The 20,000-nt window shown below is 26.6% G+C and overlaps 1 protein-coding gene across 4 annotated transcripts in view; it reads right to left on the reverse strand.

The window, feature by feature from the left end:
- Nucleotides 1-20,000, reverse strand: part of LOC136084864 (uncharacterized) — an 83,531-nt gene that overhangs the window by 15,651 nt on the left and 47,880 nt on the right. For all 4 annotated transcript variants that reach the window (XM_065806054.1, XM_065806051.1, XM_065806053.1 and 1 more), the window contains exons 11-13: nucleotides 14,819-14,869; nucleotides 9,749-9,972; nucleotides 9,541-9,597 (exon numbers count right to left, since the gene is read on the reverse strand). In XM_065806054.1, the coding sequence (XP_065662126.1) occupies nucleotides 9,541-9,597; nucleotides 9,749-9,972; nucleotides 14,819-14,869 (332 nt within the window). The remainder of the gene's footprint in view (nucleotides 1-9,540; nucleotides 9,598-9,748; nucleotides 9,973-14,818; nucleotides 14,870-20,000) is intronic.

Here is a 20,000-nt window from a genome sequence, read left to right on the forward strand (position 1 = left end):
TCACACCAGGTTGCCAACGAATACATAACAACTGAAAAAGTGAAAAAATAATATCATGTTTAAAAATTAATGCAAAGATTGTATCAACTCGTAGAGTAAAGCCCAGATTCAGTTCAACCAACAATTTAACAAACAGATTCATTGCCAGATGAGTAATACGGTATTAGCCGCAGCATTGAATTTTTCCAAAAATAAACACTGCCATTGTTCAATTAAGTCTGATAAAAACAAATGTTTTAATCAGACCCAATTGAACAATGGCGGAAGAAGCTGAGTTTAAAAGGCTAAACATTGAAAAGTAAACGAAAAACAGCTGTCTTAAAAAGCATGGCAATCTTGATAACCTATTTTGATTTGTAATCTGTAGTGACAGGGCCTGCTGCATCGATGTGCTAAGACCCTTAAAATCAATGGCTGTAAAATTCACCCATTTGTTGAATGGCAAAAAAACCATATTGCACGTTCAAAACCAATCAGTACACAATAATATCAATATTACTATAAAACCATCTACCACAGTTCAATACTGTTCAAACGAGCCAGCAGTTACTTTTATATGCCAAATAATCAATTCAAATCATTTATACTGTTACTACACAAATGCTTGTTCACTGAAAAACAAATTGTTTCTGCTTGAAGCCCTAACAGACAATTTTTATAACTGAAACTTGGGCTAATATCATCAGTTCAATGCACTTGCCTGTCTAAAAACTATACTGCAGTGACAGGGAAGGTATTGCAATCTATGTAAATGACAAAATAAAATTGTTTGAAGTTAATATCCATCAATTAAACTGTAAAGCTGTTGAGCAAAAATGGTGTACTGTAAAATTAGACAAAGAGATCATTTTGCTTGGTTTTATTTAAAGACCTCTTCCTAAACAAAGTGATGATTCTATGACACGCTTAAACCTTGAACAGGCATTGTTAGCATCATTATTTTTGGCGCCAGATGCAGTCCAGAACAAAATGTTTAATGGTATGTGCTTAGTCAGAGATTTCAATTTTAACAGGTTAACATGGAATAAAGGTGTAGCATACTCACCTGTAGGCACCACTTTATCAGTCAGATTATTGATTTGTGCATATTCTTGAAGACCATTATATTTTTCAAGCAATTTATTTTCCATCATTCATACAACTCAAGCAATGTATGTATGTATGTATGTATGTATGTATGTATGTATGTATGTATGTATGTATGTATGTATGTATGTATGTATGTATGTATGTATGTATGTATGTATGTATGTATGTGTGTATGTATGTATGTGTGTATGTATTTATATATGTATGTATGTATATATATATGAGTACTCAATTTTCTTAAAAGAACAGAGCAATAATAAATTAGTAGAAAATCACATATCATACTCACTTATGGCTTTATTTATTTTAGTTTTACAATTAGTAAAATTAAAAATCTTGTATAGTTTTCTTCATTTATTCTTGTTTTCATAAAAACTTTCTTTAAAAATAATGAAAGTATTGAAAAGAATTTTTCAATACTCTTATTATTTGTAAAGACCAGTTAAAATAACTACATCTAGCTCTCACCAGTTTCCAAATACATACTGCAGTAACTTGTTTGTATCCTTCTTTACTTGAAATATTGATCTCGTCAGAGGAAATGTGTGCAGCTTTATTCTGTTTAATTTAATAATGTTAAATAAATTTTTATTTAAGTTTTATTTACTTTTTATATAAGTTTTATTTAAACTTTAATATAGTTTTAGTATTATCTTTATAAATAAAGTTATGAAAAAAAAATTTAAGAAAAAAAAAGTTGTTTAAACTCTGAGGAAATGTTTACCATTAATTTGGCTGAAGAAAATCCTACCCATTTTATATATGTTTCTAAACTTCTTTTAGAATTCTTTTAAATTTTCATCATCTTTGGGTTACTAGTCTTGTCTTAATGAGATCTTGTCTTACAACTGTCCTACTTCTTTATATATTTTTGGTATATTCTTTTGTTTTATTTTTTTGTTTTCAAAAATGGCATGATTACTTTGCAACAATTTTTATGCCTGACTAAAAACTCTTTCTTCCGGCAAAATAGAATCTCCAGAAGTTGATAAAGTGCAAATAAATTTCTGCGAGGCATGTACTTTGAGTTTGTATAAACTACTTTATAGCACATATTGTAACTTTTATTTTGAGAGATGTATCAATTGTTAAACAGTTTTAAAAGGCTGTTTAATTGGAAGTCACTATTAGAAAGGAAATGAAACAAAGTTGATGGTATTTCTGTATTTCTTTTTCTGGGTTGTTCCTCAGACCAACAGTAAAATTTTGGTTTTAGTCATTTGAATCAACTTTACAAAAGTTGTAAAATCCAATATATCTTATTAGTAAGCCTCCTGCACAGATGTTTTTGGAAAATAGTGGATTTGTTAAAAGTCAAAACATTAGCAAATAGAATTATCTACTTCCTGTCTCATTAGCTGATAAAATTCTTTCACTCTCTTCTCTTGAATTGATTTTTCTATATGTCATTGTATCTCTCATTAGACCCTTTGGGGAATGTTTTTATTTTGTGATCTAGAAATCTGTAGTAACTGTACAAACAAGTAGCTGAAAATTTAAAACAGATTTAAATTCAAAAACAAAAATTTGTCTAAACATTAAAAGTCTGAGTTTTAATTTATAAAAATCCTACAACATTTTCATTGTCTATTATATGCAATTTTTCAATACTCAGGTCAACCATCAAATATATTTGTTTAGACTTTCCCAATAGACTTATTTATGGCTTTTAATTCGTCAAAGTTAAAAAAAATTTCTGACATTATCTTGATTTTTGTGGCTCAAATGGCTATCTATCTCCTTCTCTATTCTTTTCAATATTTTGTACCTCTAAAGTGTTTTTTTTTGTTTGTTTTTTTGCAATATTTTGTGACCTAGTTACTTCTAGGAAAAACTTTTTGCAAACTGACACACTCTAAAAACTTTTTAAGAAGTAATTAACTCTGTATAAATGCTTTGACAAAACCTCTATTTTGAGTTTAGATTAAAGATAAAATTATAGCATATTGAGCATATTTTTCCAGTTCCAAACTTCTCTCTAATTTCATGTAACATGATTTAATCTGAAAGAATAATTGAAGCCATTGAAGCTTATATTCCATACAGTTTTATATTTTTTATTTTGTAATTTTTAGTTTTTTGGTATTTAAAACATGCTATTTTTATTTTTATTTGTTTTTATGGCTGAATTACTTCGGAGTAAGTTGCATCTTGTGATTGAATTAGCAATTGAATATTCAAATTTTTTTATTTAAATTTAGTATAAGTTTAATATTTCAATTTAATCCATTTAATTTAGGTTTTTAAGTATAAAGAAAACTTTTAATTACTAATATTTTTTCTTATTTAGTTGACAACAATGATAAAATTGATAAAAACAATGATGAAGTTGAAGGCAAGTTTTAATGTAATTTAATTAATAAACATTTTTATAAATAAAAATGTTTATTAGGTTATATAAAGACTTGTGTTAAAGTTAGGTTTAATTTATATAAAAATTACTTCAATTTTGAGTTTAAAATTTTAAGTGATTAATTTTAGATAGTCAAAAGAGGTTTGGGATGAAATAATCGATTTATGTATTATGCAACATTCTAGATATTCTGTTAAAAATACTAAGTAATTTTTATTTTGAATAAATAAAATCAAGTCTTCATTATTCTCATAAAAGTGTCATTGTTTAGACAAAGAAAAGCAGACAGTATATTTGCTATTAGACATTACTTATAAGGATTTCAATAATTTGTACAGTGAAAAAATTTCTAGGCTTCATGTACTTTCTAGACATTAGGTATTTCCTCTTTGATTTTAGATGGCTTCATCAGATTCCAATTTATATTTTGTACTAAAATATTGCCAGTTTCTTTTCTGATTGGAATATTCAACGAAAAATAATAAACAGTTCATAAAACCATTCTTCTCTCATGGTCAACTCTTGCAATATGTTGCATGTTCAAAAATGAGCAAATATTTTTTAGATCTTTTCTACTATTATCGTTTTTTTTATATTTGTTTCACTGCTATTTCCAAAATAGCAAGTTAAAAGATTTTTTTAAAAGACTTCAAGCTTTAAACATTTAGATTCATGTTATTTCAGGTCAGGTTAAGGATTTTCAAGATCATCCTGCTACTGGTAACATGTAATCTAATATAACCTTGTCTTACGTTCACTGCCTTTAAAGATTTCTTTTACTAGGCAAAATCCAGGAAAATTCAACTTAAAACCAAAAGAACTCTTGTAAGATAGCTTGATTTCATCAGTAGCTGTAAAATATCAATAAAATAACAGTACCATGTTAAGTATGTAAGGTATCCTTATTAAATGTTTTATATGTGCATTATCAAGGCCATATAAAGAAAACTTTTTTATAACTTTTTCTTAATTAGTAGAAATGAGGCAACAGCATAGCTTATTCATAATAATGAATAGTGCCGAAAAGTGTTAATAAAAAAAATAACAACAGCATTACCATCAAAATCTTTCAACCTATCAATTATATATATTCATGGTCTTTTAAGTAAATTTTTATCCACTACCTTAAGGCTGAATAGAATTCTTTTTGTGATTTTCATTGTGATGGTTTTTAACTTAATTTCTTTTTTGTTTCTGCAAAAAATTATCTCCTAAAATCTCCTGGATTCTGGCAAACATTGAAGCTGTTATTCATACTTCTAAATTTCAAATTAAGATTTACTCTGGTTGTATTTTGTGTGCAATTGATGATTCTAATAGCAACCATTTTTCTTCATAGCAATCATTTCTCTTCATAGCAACCATTTTTCTTTATAGCAATCATTTCACTTCATAGCAATCATTTCTCTTCATAAGAAAAACTCACTGAAGCATCTTTTCATTATTAGCAAAAAATTTATGCAAAAATTGTCAAAAATTATCTGAGATTATAAGTTATCCCATTACTCTCATATTACTAAATCTTGTATTTTATCTCAGAAGCTACTTTTTAGAGACTTTGAAACTCTCATCAACAAAGACAAGTCTAACATTCTATCTTGGATAGCTCTAGTCTTGTTACCTACCCAAATATAAGATGGAGATAATTGCAAAGAACTTTTTCTCTAATTGATTTATAATGACCATACTATAATGAATACTATTATATTCACATAATCTAATGACTATTCTATTACCGTCATTTCAAAAAAAAAGTTAATCCACCGTTCGATATTTTAAAGAAATGTCCACTGTTAGACATTTCAACAAAACATGTTAATCCACTGCTTGACATTTAAACCACTCCAGTTACTAAAGTCATTTCTCACTTAAACTCCTCTACAGATTGTTGTTTAGACAACATTTCTGCCAAACTCTTACAAAAGTGTTGTCCAGAAATCTGTTTGTTATTCTCAAAACTATATAACAAGTTTTTATTTAAACCTTGTTTTTTTGCTTTCTAGAAAATAGCATTTATGGTTCCAATTTTGAAAAACTCTGAAGATCATTCTAACTTCTCTAACTATTCTCTAATCAGTCTTCATTCTAATACATTTGAATTTTTGAATATACCATCATCTTTTATTATATACTATAATGATTGAATTTTTAATTAACAAACTTCTAATATCTCATCCTGAGTCTAAGAATTTGTTCTTTGACATTCAATACAGATGTTGGCCCTCTTTTTTTACTTGCTAACCCTTATAACAGAATGGTTCTATTGTGCATTAGATGGAATCAGCGAGGCAAGATCTATTGCTCTTGACATATTAAAAGATTTTAACAAAGTCTGCCATGATTATCTTCTCTATAAATTCAAAGTGTTAGCTTTAATATGAATAACAGTTCAACGCATGACTTCATTGATAAATCTGGGTTTAGCATTATAGTTTAAATCATCTAAAATTAAACCAAAAAAAGAAAAAAATAATCACAATGATGATCATAAATTTCAATTAAATGAAGAGAGCACTGCTCCAATGACAACTCTCTTATCTTGTACTACAAAAGTGTAATTTAAAATTTTTAAGTGTAATTCCTGCCTCATTAATAGATTTCTCTTTTTAAGACAAAAAAACTGCCTCATTAAGAGAAATATCTCTCTTTTTAATTTAGAGACACTTTAGATAGCTTAATTATATAAAGCTTAAATAGTCCACTTCTACTGATGTCTACCTTTTGAAAACAAATGATGATTGTTCATTTTTATCCCTTTCAAACTGCTCTTGTAAGACACTGTTGTAAAAAATTTTGGGAAGTTTGTATGCTAAGAGATCTATTGTATCAATAGTTCATAAATTTTTACCAATAATGACATTTTTTAGTCTTTTTTACTAATCATTTGCTTTGAATACTCTTCATTACAGTAAAAAAAATACTTTACAAGTTTTAAAATATCCTGATTCAGTTGCATGAAACACCGCCATCAGATCTTTTATCCTCAGATTGACCCTTTCATTGCGCTTTATTGCACTCTACCTTAAGGCTGACTGGAATTCATCAGAGAATGCTATGATGCCTTTTTGGTTTCATAACAACTTTACCCCTTAAATTAATTTTTTTGAAACTAAAATTTTGTTCTCTTAGCTTTCTTTACCATAATTATAAGGTCAAAGGCAAAATTTAAAAATTAATTTTATTTTTTTAATTTTAATGTTGTTTGGTGCAATAAAACTGTTTATTGTGACATCCACAACAGTTTTAAGTTTTTATTATGTGCTTTTTCAAGTAGTTTAGATAGTCAGCTTTGGTTTGAACTTGGTCGAACTTAAACGTCACTGAATGCAACAAGGTCGAATTCGGTGACATTCAAAACAGTGGTAATTTTCCTAATAACTGCTTCTTCAACATATTTCAAATGAAAAATTGTAAAAAAAAAATAAAAACTTGAATTAAAAAACATTAAAAGCTTGTAAAAACAACATTTTTTTATTTAGTAATGTAAAAATTAATGATAGTTTTTATGATTCTTATAAGTATATCATGATTTTCGACAATTTTTACATAAATTGAGTTTTAGAATAATAAAAAGAGTATCTTTTATGACTAGGAGACTCATTCCATTATCTCCGAATAGGAGTACAGCTCTAAAACTCAGTTTTATGGTTCTAAAGCCAGCTGGTAGTCAGGTTTCCCGCACTCTGTGGTAGCTCTCAGAGAGGCTGATTCCACCAACAGCTGAAAAATATCAGAGAATTAACAGAGTCATGTTGCGTATGGATGGTGTCCCTGTTCATACTTTTGGTGTGCATTGTTAAGACCGCATTTGAAGCACTTTGTCATGGCTTAGGGTTTATTAATAGTAATGAGGCAACTGCTTGGACTATTAAATAGTGTACTGAGTACTATCTATGCTTTGAGTCAAGTTCTTTAACAAACTTAAAAATGACAACAAAAAGTACAAAAAACACAAAAAACCATCGTTATCACCCAGTTCTCTAAACCTATCATTCTCTAATATTTGTGGTCTTCAAGTAACTTTTTTTTCTGTCGAGTCTTATCTCTTGCAAAGTTCAGCAGACCTACTCGCTTTTTGTGAGACTAATTTGAGTTCTGCTGTCTTATCTTGTGATCTTAGTGTTAACGGTTATCTTCCTTTAATTCGTTAAGACTCCAATAGTCACATGCTTGGCCTGGGCATTTACATACATAAGACTTCACTCATTTGTTGCGAAACTAGGTTTGAATCCACAGGCTATTCTTTTATGTGCTTTCGTTTAGCACCACTTCACTCTTTCGTTTTTCTCTTTGTTCTATATCGCTCTCCTTCATCCCAAGGCTGCACTCTTTTTGATGTTATTTCTGATCATATTGACCAAGCCCTCTCTCTTTATCCATCAGCCAATATCGTTGTTGTTGGTGATTTTAATGCTCATCACACTAAATGACTTAGCTCTAGTGTCAGTGACTCTGCTGGCATTAAAGCCCTTAACTTTAGCCTTTCTCTAGCTCAAATAGTCAACTTTCCAACTCGTTTTCCAGACAACCCGAATCATTTACCTTCTCTACTTGATTTATGTCTTGTTTTTGATCCTAGTCAGTGCTCAGTTTCTCTATATTAGTTGCTTAGGCGCTTCTGATTACGGTTTGATCTCTCTAAAACTGTTATAACATTTTTCTTCATCATTAGAATCCCCCTTTCATTGTACCTCTTACAACTTCCTAAAGGTTGGCTGGGATTCTTTCTGTGATTTTCTTTGTGATGGCCCTTGGGTAAAAATCTTTTGTCTTCCTACTGACAAATGTGCTTTCTACATATCTTCTTAAATTCAGGCTAGCCTGGAATCTTTTATTCCCTCTCGACAATTCCAAGTCAAGCCTTGCTCTTCTCCATGGTTTTCCTCACAATGCTGCTGCAATTTCCAATCGAAATCATTACTTTCATATCTATCTGCGAAACAATTCTCTAGAAAGCAGATGTCTGTTTACTATTGCTAGAAGCTAGTGTAAAAAGGTTTTGTCTAACGCCAAAGCCAGCTATTCTTAGGTCATAAAATCTCGTATTTCATCACAAAAATTAGGCTCTGATGACTTTTGGAGAATCTTTAACAGTATCAATAATAAGGGCAAATCTGTCATTCCACCTCTCTTGTATGGTTCTGACTTTGTAACCTCACCTAAAGACAAAGCTGAATTATTTTTAAGAGCTTTTCATCAATATCATTTCTTGATTCCACTAGTTGCATTCTACCTGATATAGCTGTCAAACAAGTTGATCCATCGTTTAACATTCGTATCACTCCAGCTTCTGTATCAAAATTGATTTCCTACTTAAACTCTTCTACAGCTTGCTACAAGTATGTTGTCCGTGGTCCGGACAACAAAACTGATATAGTCTTGCAGAAGTGTTCCCTGGAGCTGTCATCCATACTTTCAAAACTATTTAACAAGTGCTTATCACAGTCTTGTTTTTCAACTTTCTTTTTATGGTATATCTGGTAATATCTTCAAGATTATTGAATCTTTTCTTTCCAATTGTAGTATAAAATTTTTCCTCGACAGACAAGACTTTTCTTCATATCTACTAAAATTCATCCTTGTGTTACTCATCATTAAATTAAGTCTCATCCTTTTACTGTGACTGTTCCTCCGAAAAGTACTCGAAAAATTCTTATTTGACTAGTTTTTTTCTTGAACGTTGGTCCTTTGGAACTTGCTTCCTTTATCTTGTTTCCTGATTCTTATAATTGCAACATTTTAAGTTGTTTCTCAATCCTTACCTTGCTCAATAAACTTCATCTTTTCTCTTCCAGTAACTTCTAACTCTAAAAGTGTTTGCTTGCAGCCTTGTTGGAAGTGAAGATGTTAAAAAAATCTATCGTTTTAATAATATAAAAAAAATTTAAATTTTAAAACAAGGATTATTTTTCTTCTTTGATGTGTAAGTACAATTGTTACTGCTGTTTAAACACAGCAATAATCAATTAAATATATTTAGTTTAACTTACATAATAAAACAAAATATGTTTCACATAAAAATAAAATAATATGTTTCACTACATAATAAATAATGATTTTTCACTTAAATTACAAAAATTATTATATTTTACACTTACATGATAAGCAAAAATGTATCCAGGAGTTAAATTAGTGAAACAATAAGATAAAGTAAACTAAAAAAAAAAAAAATTAACAAATTTGAAAAAATCAAAGTTTGAAAGTTGAATAAAAATAGAAATATTAATTCAAATCTTAAATCTTAAATATTTGTAATCTCTTGTAATAAAGGAAAAGCTAAGAAAATAAAAAAGAAAGTTAAACTACATTTGAAAGTGTGATAATAGTATATTGCTCGCGAGGTATAGATCTACTTGACCAGTTTGAAAACAGTCCGTATGCAATTTTATACATTGCTATTGGGACTAAAGGTTGAGTTGGATTCCATGATACTGTAACATTGTAAAATGGACGTGTAGAACTGCTATCCAACATCTTCACATAGTATAACACAAAGTTAGGTGTTTGGTTTATTGGTCCAGGATAAGGGTCTAAATATTAAAGTATATTTTGCTTTTTAAATAACTTTTTTTATTTTAAAAACAATATTAAATTCAGTTATTTGTACTTGCAAGGGGGAAACTGGTACCATTGATGTGCTGGTTACTTTATTATTTATAACAGTCAAGTACTGTAGATAGGGTTAATTATGGATGAACCTTAATTACAGTTTTAATAAAATGTTGTAACTTATAATTTAGAATCATTATTTTTTTTTTGGATAAATAAAAGTGTGTACAAACTAAATAAAACTATGTGAAAAAAATTATACAGTCATGATCAAAAGTTTGGAACATTAAAAAAAAGAACATAATTTTCTTTCAATTATCTATTTATTACATCAAAATGCAATGTTTTACAGTTAAAAGCAAATATTTGGGGTTGTGTCATTGGCAAGACAGGCATCTAATGCTTATAAAACAACAACCAAAGAATTTGAATTATGATTTGTCACTAAATATTAAATCCTCTCAACCTTCTGCTGACTAGTCCTCGTACATCTGGCAGAATACCATATGGTCTTTTACATTTTCTGATAAAGACAAGGTTTTTTGCTAAAAACATGGTTCTTTAAATAAAACTGTTTGCATACACCTCTTCAAATTGTCACAATACTTAGTGCAAAATCATTGGACAATACTTCAATTGAAATTTGAGCACTGGCACATGGATTTGCTTTGGCATAACAATGAATGCAATTATCTACCTTTTGAGTAGTCATATTTGGTCATTCAGTTCCTGATTTGCTTTTCAAGTCACTAGTTTTATGATATCTTTTCAATATTTTTATGATGCAGCTATTTTTTACATTAAAAGGTGCAGCAATAGCAGTCAGTGACAATCCTTGTTCACACAAAATAGCAATCTGAGCACGTTTTGTTGCTAATTCATTCGTTTGTTCCGTAAATATTATTTTACTTTTTCACTAAAATAACAATAATTGAATTCTATCATTATAAAATTAATAAGGAATTGAATTCTATCATTATAAAATTAATAAGGAATTGAATTCTATCATTATAAAATTAATAAGGAATTGAAATCTATCATTATAAAATTAATAAGGAATTGAATTCTATCATTATAAAATTAATAAGGAATTGAATTCTATCATTATAAAATTAATAAGGAATTAAATTCTATCATTATAAAATTAAGAAAAAATAAACTAAAATAACAAAACAAAGTACAAGTTAAAAACTACTTACACTATATTGTGCAAAATTCAATTTTGATTAATAAAATGCAAAAAAAAAGTTGAGTTATTAATAATATTACTTGAAAAATTGAATTAAATTGAAAATTACACAAAAATGAAAATTTTTAGATTGGCAGTTAGGTCAGCATTATCGAATGTCGACCCTAATACCGAGGGTTGATATATATATTATATATATGTATATATATATATATATATATATATATATATATATATATATATATACACATATAATAATAATAATGATAATATAATATGCCTATAAAGAATATTAGTAATAGTAATAGAAATAATTAATATATAAATTATTATTAATATAATCTAACTATAAGTAATACAAAAGGGAATAATAATATAAACATTAAAAATTATTAGAGTATTAGAAATAATAAATATTGGTGATATAAAAGCTAAATTAACACAAAAATTGTTGGATAACTTCTTGACATTAAAGCACACAAAATAAATTATTGATACATTGAAGAAGTTATTCAACTAAGACATTAACAGTACAGAGAGAAATTATTAAGAAACACACTCAAACAATTTATTTTAAAAAGCGAATACTGTTAAGTAGTAAGTAATTAAAAAGATTTTTCTCCAGACCTATTTTTTATTGTAGGAATATACTAGTTCTAATGGGAGATGCATAGGTGTTTTAAAGAAAACTTACCATATGTAATTGTATTGAAAAAATAATATCCTACCATTTTCTGTGTTTCTAGTGCAATGTTTATGTATTCATTTGTTTAACAAAAAACTTAAAAAAATATTTAGCAGTTTATTTTGAAGAAAATCAAATACAGAAGGACAATTATGATACAAGATTGTATATGTATAAAAATGCAAAGTAGTACTGCTAATAATATACATCCAGTTTATAAACCAGCGTAAAACATAAGAAAAATAACTTTAAAAAAATCATTTTTCTTAGGTTTAAAAAAAAAGTTAAAAAAAAAGTTTCATTCCAAAAAGATACCAACTATTTTGTTTAAACAAAAGTTATGATGGTCACTATACTAAGAAATCACATTGACATTTGGAACTACAAAAATTTTATTAATCAAAGGACACAAAATATGGTTTATTTTTTACTAATTATATTTTACTGACTAATGCCTTAGATATAAAGACAAAGATATTAAGGCATTTAAACCAATGTGGTAGAGATGTAGTGGAAGAGCATTTACCTCATAAACAAGAAGTTCCTAATTTGATCCCCATCATGTCCCTTATAGTGCTGCACTCAAACTTGTTTCTCCGCAAAGAAGCCTTATTCATCAAGGTTTATGTTTTGGAGTTAAAGAGTTTAAAGAGGATTGTAACCACAATATAGTAACCTCCTTAACTGTAGTGGCCTTCTCTGCGTCGAGGGTGAGAATTTTCAATTCTTATTTGCTTCAACAACCTCCTGCAAAACTTTATTTTAGATAAAAATATAGCAATCAATGTTATCAATCATTAAACTTAATATTTATCCAAAGGTGCCCCACCTATAGGTGGCCCTAGGTGCACAGATTTCCTCTAAACTAACAGGATAATGCAAATATTTATAAATAAAAATGGCTAGTGTTCCAAAAATAATTAAATGTTTAGTTTTAATATTATTACAAACTATATTATTAGTGTAATATTATTATACATATAATGTGGAAACATTATTACAAATTCCATTTTTTTAACTTTGTTTACTGATCAAAAATTATTTATATTGTTAAGTATTTTTTTAACTACATTGCTGTATCTAACTTAATCTTTTAGTTCAAACATTTTTTAAATATATTAAAACTTTAACAAAAAAAAACAAAATAATTTTTTAAATTTGTTTTGTATTTTTTGTAAAAAAAAAAAAAGTTTTAAAGTGAAAAACTTTTTTCAGTTACAATCAAATATTTTCTAAACCAGAATATGTTTTATAAGCAACTATAAACAAAAATTTTTTTTTAATTTATCATAAGGAAAGATGTAGGTTGGTTTTTAATAAAGAAAGATCCAGGTTGGTTGCCATTAAGAAAAATCTATGTTGGTTTTTAATAAGGAAAGATCCAGTTTGGTTGTCATAAGGAAAGATCCAGGTTGGTTTTTAATAAAGAGAAAGATCCAGGTTGGTTGTCATAAGGAAAGATCCAGGTTGGTTTTTAATAAAATAAAAGTATAAGATAATGGAAACTTTATATACCAATCAATTTACAGAACTTTTGCATAACAAATATTTAAAAAACTGATTTTCTTCACAAACTCAAATAATTCATAGACAAATCACAGCACTTTTTTCCTGTTAAAAGCAACTAATTAAAATAGAAATTGCATTAAAAATAGAAATAAATATATAGTAGTTTATGCACTAAACATGTTTTAATAATTAAATTATTGTCCCCATTATTTAAATAAAGTCAAACAAGTTATTAGAAAAAAAGCACATTAAAAGAACAAAAAAAAAACTTATTAAAAAAAAACATGTAGTGAACAAATAGATTAAAAGCAGAGCATTAATTGAATTGCTAACTTGAAAAATTGGACATGTCTAAAAATTTTTTTTTTCAGAAACTAGAAAAAATAAATTTTATATATATATATATATATATATATATATATATATATATATATATATATATATATATTATATATTATATAGTATATAGTATATATTATATAGTATATATTATATAGTATATATTATATAGTATATATTATATATTATATATTATATATTATATTTTCAAAGAATGTTTCAATTTAATGATGATTGTTTTTGGTTTATAGTATAGTGTCTTATATATTAAGTACTAAAGCAAAGCTCAAATTTATTATTGGTCCCTTAAAAATACAACTTTGATTTGGGACATGGTTTTTCTTTCCAGTTAACATGTTGATTTTTGCATTTAAGACAAACTATTAGGTAAGTAATAGATAAAAAGTTGTACAAATGAAATATGTTTTAATAAAGAAACAAAAGTAATTACAAAATATTAAGAATCAGGAATAAAGTTCTAATTTTGAGACAAGAAAAGTTATTTGATATAAATTTAAGAAGGGCTACTGAGTTAAAAGAACTATTTAATCTTCTTCTATATTATGTCTAGTTGGTAGCTCCAAAATGGGTTCCCAAAAAAGCAAAAATTCTGCAATTATAAATTTATTTGTTTTTCTAATATCTTCCATCTTTCAAATTTCATTTTCGAAGTAGTTGACCTACCATGTTTGCTGACTTACCATGAGTCATAACAAAAAGTTTTTTATAGTAATTATTATTATAGCAATTAATAATAATGATTATTAATAATTATTAATTATTTTATAGTAATTAGATCACCATTGTTTATAACCAATGATATTGCTTATATCAACTTCCTGTGAATTAAATTTATGGCACTTTGATGATTGAAGAATCAGAGATTTATATTGAGATAAAGTATAAAATCTTTCAGTACGTTGTAGAGTTTTCTTTATCAACCCAAAATCTCTATTGAAGGGCATGCAACTGTGACCTCTAACAGGAAAATTTATTATTATCTCATCAAACTTTCCTAATTCTACCAAGGCCATAGTAAATGGCCAAAATCAATAGTAAATAACTTGTAGAAATAGTTTTGATAAAATAAATACAAAAAAATTACTTGTAGACTTATTACAATTTTCTTGGGCATAATTGGGAATATTTGAACAACCTAAAAAAGATAAATACATAACATGAAATATTGTCAGGAAAAAACTTAAAACAAATTTTACATTGCATTTATTGAAACATGAGAAATAGTAAAATTCCTTGGATTTAAAATAGATTTAAAAAAATTATTTTAAAAGATTTGTCAAAAGATTTTTTATAATTAACAGTAATATGTAGTATTTAGAAAAAAAAATAACTATTTTTAATTGGTTATTTAAAAGCTGAGAAAAACTTTGAGAGATGCAAGAACTTTTTTGAAAATCCCACAAAAACTTTTATAATTCTTGTTGTTAGTAATTGTAAACTCTTTCTAACAAATTTTTTAACAGAAAAAAACAAACAGTTAAAGAGCAAGTAGAAGATAAAAAATTGAATTTTTTAAAAATTTAAAAATCCATATTGATTGTCAATGAGTAAGTTGTTAGACTAAAGATGAAATATTAAAAGCTTGTTGATTAAAGACTCAAAAATATTAAAACTGATAGTAATAAAACCTGATCTGACAATAGTAAAAGAATCAGAACAATCTCAACAAATTAGAAACAAAAATGGTTTTATTTTCTAACAGGCAAGAAAACAAGGTTCAGTTAAAATTTAAAATATAACCCCCCCCCCCCCCCCCTAAATTTCGGGCAAATATATAAAAAATGATCCTCAAAAGTTTGAGTGCTTTCGGATCACTTTTGACCTTTTGAAAAAAATGACCAAAAACTTGTCATTTTTGGGGATTTTGAGGAAGGGGCAATTTTTTTTTTTTTTCAAATTTTTTTTTTTATTATATTATAGTTTAAAAATGTATGGTTTTTTTGCTACCCCTCAAAAATATTTGTTTGGTTGTAATGAAAACTATGAAAATTGGTAATTTTTTGAAAATTTTCAGTTATTCTTATTGTTATATATTTATATTTTGTTGCAACATCTGGTAGTTTATCATTTTGATTTTTCTAATAGTTTTAAATTAGTAAATACAATAAACATAATAAAAACAAGTGAAGCACAACTTAGGTCAAAGAAAAAAGAACTTTTTATTATAAAGAGTCAAAACCAGCTATATCTGGTAGAAACGTTTTATTAATGCTGGAATTATTAAATTACTGGTTTCTAAATGTCTAAATATTTCTATTTAGATGCACAGCTTCCAACAGGCTTGGATATTCTTCAACATTTAATATATAATCAACAATTTAAACCTGTGTTATTATCAAATATTATTGCTTGTCCCAAATGGCGAAAGAGAGTATCAGGAAGAAAAATTGTTCACAGCCAAAGAGTTTGATAGATAGTACGCCCAATAGTGAACTTATGGACACAATTCTAAGCAAGGATTCTTCAATCGAGTCTGATTTCAATCCAAGTGATTGAAAGTGATTGATTACATAGAAGACTCTGAAAACCCAGATACAGTAACTATAAAAATTCAAAAAGATATTTATTCTGGTAATGTTTTACTACTGCTACAACCTGTGATATATTGCCAAATGTTAACAGGAGATAACAAATGCAATTCTATATTATTCATGTGTCGATCTTAAAGAAGTTAAAAGCATCCAGTCTACTGCTTATAGAAAAATGAAAAAAGAAAATGAAAAAATGTGATAGAATGGCTGTTTTAGTTAACATTAATGGAGAAACTTACCAACTTGGGGTATCTCCGCTAACATCATCCACTGCTGAAGATCAGTTCTTAGGTGTAATGAATTTAATTAAGGAGTATCAACTTATGTCAAAACTTGAGGAATATGCTTTGGTTCAACATCATCCAATTCTGGGACAAATAAAGGATCAGTTTCCAGAATATCAAAAAACCTGGATAAGTATCTTCTCCAAATATCCTGTAGACATCACATGACTGAATTAAGAAGCTTCATTTTTGGAAATTAGTAACCAATTACGTTGGCATTTCGTGCCAAACATTAACCAACTGTATACCGCGTGTTTTTGAATCGTAAAAGTTTCCCGTAAGTTTTAAAATAGACTTTTTAACTATTAATAGGAGTTAAAATACAACTAAAATGTATATGTGCATATATAGTAGTATGTTTACGTGTGTATTTCTGTATGTATGTACATATATATATATATATATATATATATATATATATATATATATATATATATATATATATATGTATATATATATATATATATATATATAATATATATATATATAAATATATATATATATATATATATATATATATATATATATATATATATATATATATATATATATATATATATATATATATATATATACATATATATATATATATATATATATATATATATATATATATATATATATATATATATATATATATATATATTATATATATATATAAATATATATATATATGTTATAATACAATAATTTATATGTGTGCATTTTGTGTTTTAGTGTGACTGAACCTAAAAATGTAGGTATAGCTTATATGGTATTATTTTTAGCACTTCCCTAAACAACTACTTCCATGCCCTTATTGTTATTGACAATAATTTATCGATACATTAATTTTCGATTCATATATGATATTTTTCTTTGTATTTTCTTATTTATTTTTTCAATTCCGATTTATCATATGATGGATTTATGTGATATAGATTGTAAATTTTTATGAATTTTTTAAAAACATCTACTAATAATTAGTCCAGTCAACATCTAAACTTTAATGTTGCAAATGTCATTTTTTAATAGTTTCTAGGTTTTTCTAAACGTGTTTCTTGTTCACATGGTTTTACAAGCAAGGTCTGCAAGCAAATTTGAGCGGGAAATTTTTTCTTAGCCTTTAAGGAGAATTGATGTTATTCTTTGTTTAATTTAATTTGGTTAAATATATTAGTTTTAATAAATAAATGTTTGTTTGTTCTTGGTTTTTTACTTATTTGTTATCAGATTCTTAAGTACTAGGCACTTAGCTAAGCAAGTTTTGTTTTATTTTTTAGTGCAATTGGAGAGAACTGAAAGCTATTTTTTAGTGCATTTGGAAAGAACTGAAGTGTTTTTTAGTCACTTCACACAGTATAACTGGTACTGATTTGAGTAAGTTTACTATTTATTTATTTATTTTATATTGGATTTATTTTATATTAGATATATATTTTATGTATTTAACATGGAAAACTGACTGTAATTTGTTGACACGAAAGTGACCAACAAATTACAGCTAGTGATTTTTTAATCACTTACTTAAATAATTTTATGCATTGTATTCTAGATTCTTTGTTAAATTAAAAATAATTGATGAAAATAAATATTGCTTAATATTTTTGATAAATGACTTTGATAATAATGATAAAAGATATGGATTTTAATAAATCTTAAGTTTAAATATAATCTTTGATTAGAAAAGATCACAATTTGTAAGATTCTTTTACATTTTTTTATTATTCAGTTGTAACAATAGTAATATTACTGGTAATATGTTTAATGATAATAGTGAAATTAAAGTGGATAGTATTAGGCTCAAAGAAGTTAATAATATAAACGCTAATAGACAACTTGAAAAGAGTTGTTGTCAAGTGAAAGAGATAGATCTAGGCAAGATGAAATTAATCGTTGTTTAAATGTAAGAAATGTTGCTCAGCCAGAATTCAGTGTCAAGCAGTGTTAATGTCTGTTAATTTGATTTTACTTTAGAACAAAGCAAAGTATGCATTTTACTATTTATAGTAACAATTAATAACAGTTTTAAATGATTTTAAACTTTTTTATAATTTCAAACATAATTATGTTCTTCTTATTCTTTTCTTTTTTATCATCACTTGATTAGTTTGCTTACTGTTAAAACATGGTTTTAATTTTGTAAATTTAACATGATGTGAAATTTACTCTATTAATCATTAGTCAACTGTTAGAGAGAAGCTGGAGCTTAATTAGAAATTCTGGAAATTAAATCAAGGTAAAAATAACTTTGTTTACTGGTAACATAATAAAACCATGTTTTACTACTTTTAACATGCTGCTTTGGAAACACATTCTTTCTCTCCCTCTCTCTCTTAGATGAGAGGGAGAATTAATAAAACTTATGTAATTACTGAGCTCTTATGTATTTCTTAATACCACTATTAATAATGACCATTTATAAAAAATATTTTACGAGTTACTTGCTATTTTATGGCATAATTGCTTAACTATAATTGTCCCTCGCTTGTTCAATTATTGTAATAAATAAAATCTTTTTAGTCCAAGTATTTTATTTGATAAAATATTTTATTAAGTCGTGGTGTTATTTGCCAGTGTAATTACATTGTGTTGTCTAGCCTTTTTATATTCTTTTCTTTTTTAATTACTCTGAAGACAGTAATGTGTGCTTACAAATATTTTATGCTATGCGGTATTGTTACTGTGTTTTGTGTAATAGACCAAGGTTGTTATAGCTATTTTTTTATTCTATATATTTTCTGCTACATTATTATCTTAATTCTACTAAAAATAAAATGCGATTAATACTTTTTTAATTAAAAATTGTAATTTTTTTTTAGGTATTTGCAAGCTTTACTTGAATTCCTTTTTCTGGTTTTAAAAAGAACTTAACTGATGTTAATACGGTCGTTATGTCGTTGACTATAAGCAATGACACTGCTGATAGGGAGTCAAAGTAAAATATTATATATAGATAAATTTGTATTTAATTGCTTAGATAATATATCAAGTTATTAATGTATTTTTGTTATTAATGATTTAATTACTCATAGCCCGTATTAAGGGTTGCTTACTGCTAGTTTTTATTATTGTTACTGATGTAAGTTTCTACTGTCATTATTATAATTGTAGTTGTTAATGTTTTTACTGCTGTTATTAATACAATGATTATTACTGTATTATTACACAGGTCAACAAAAAAAAATTTTTTTCTGGTGTTGAGCCAACAATTTGTTTTTTGTATAGCATTTCTCATTTTGATTTCAAATATGCAACTCATTTTTCACCATCACGTCAAGTTGTAAAGATAGTAGTAAACATTTATAACATTTGCAATTTCAATTAAAGTGCAAAAGCAAATTCTAAAATTGCGAAAAAAATCATATAGTTGGGCCGGTAATAGTACCAACTGTTAGCCAACTGTTTTATTGTTTATTATACTGTTTATTGTTTATTACTCTGTTTTATTGTTTAATAAGTGTTGGTAAAA

This window comes from Hydra vulgaris, chromosome 09, assembly GCF_038396675.1.
Source record: "Hydra vulgaris chromosome 09, alternate assembly HydraT2T_AEP".
Lineage (NCBI taxonomy): Eukaryota > Metazoa > Cnidaria > Hydrozoa > Anthoathecata > Hydridae > Hydra > Hydra vulgaris.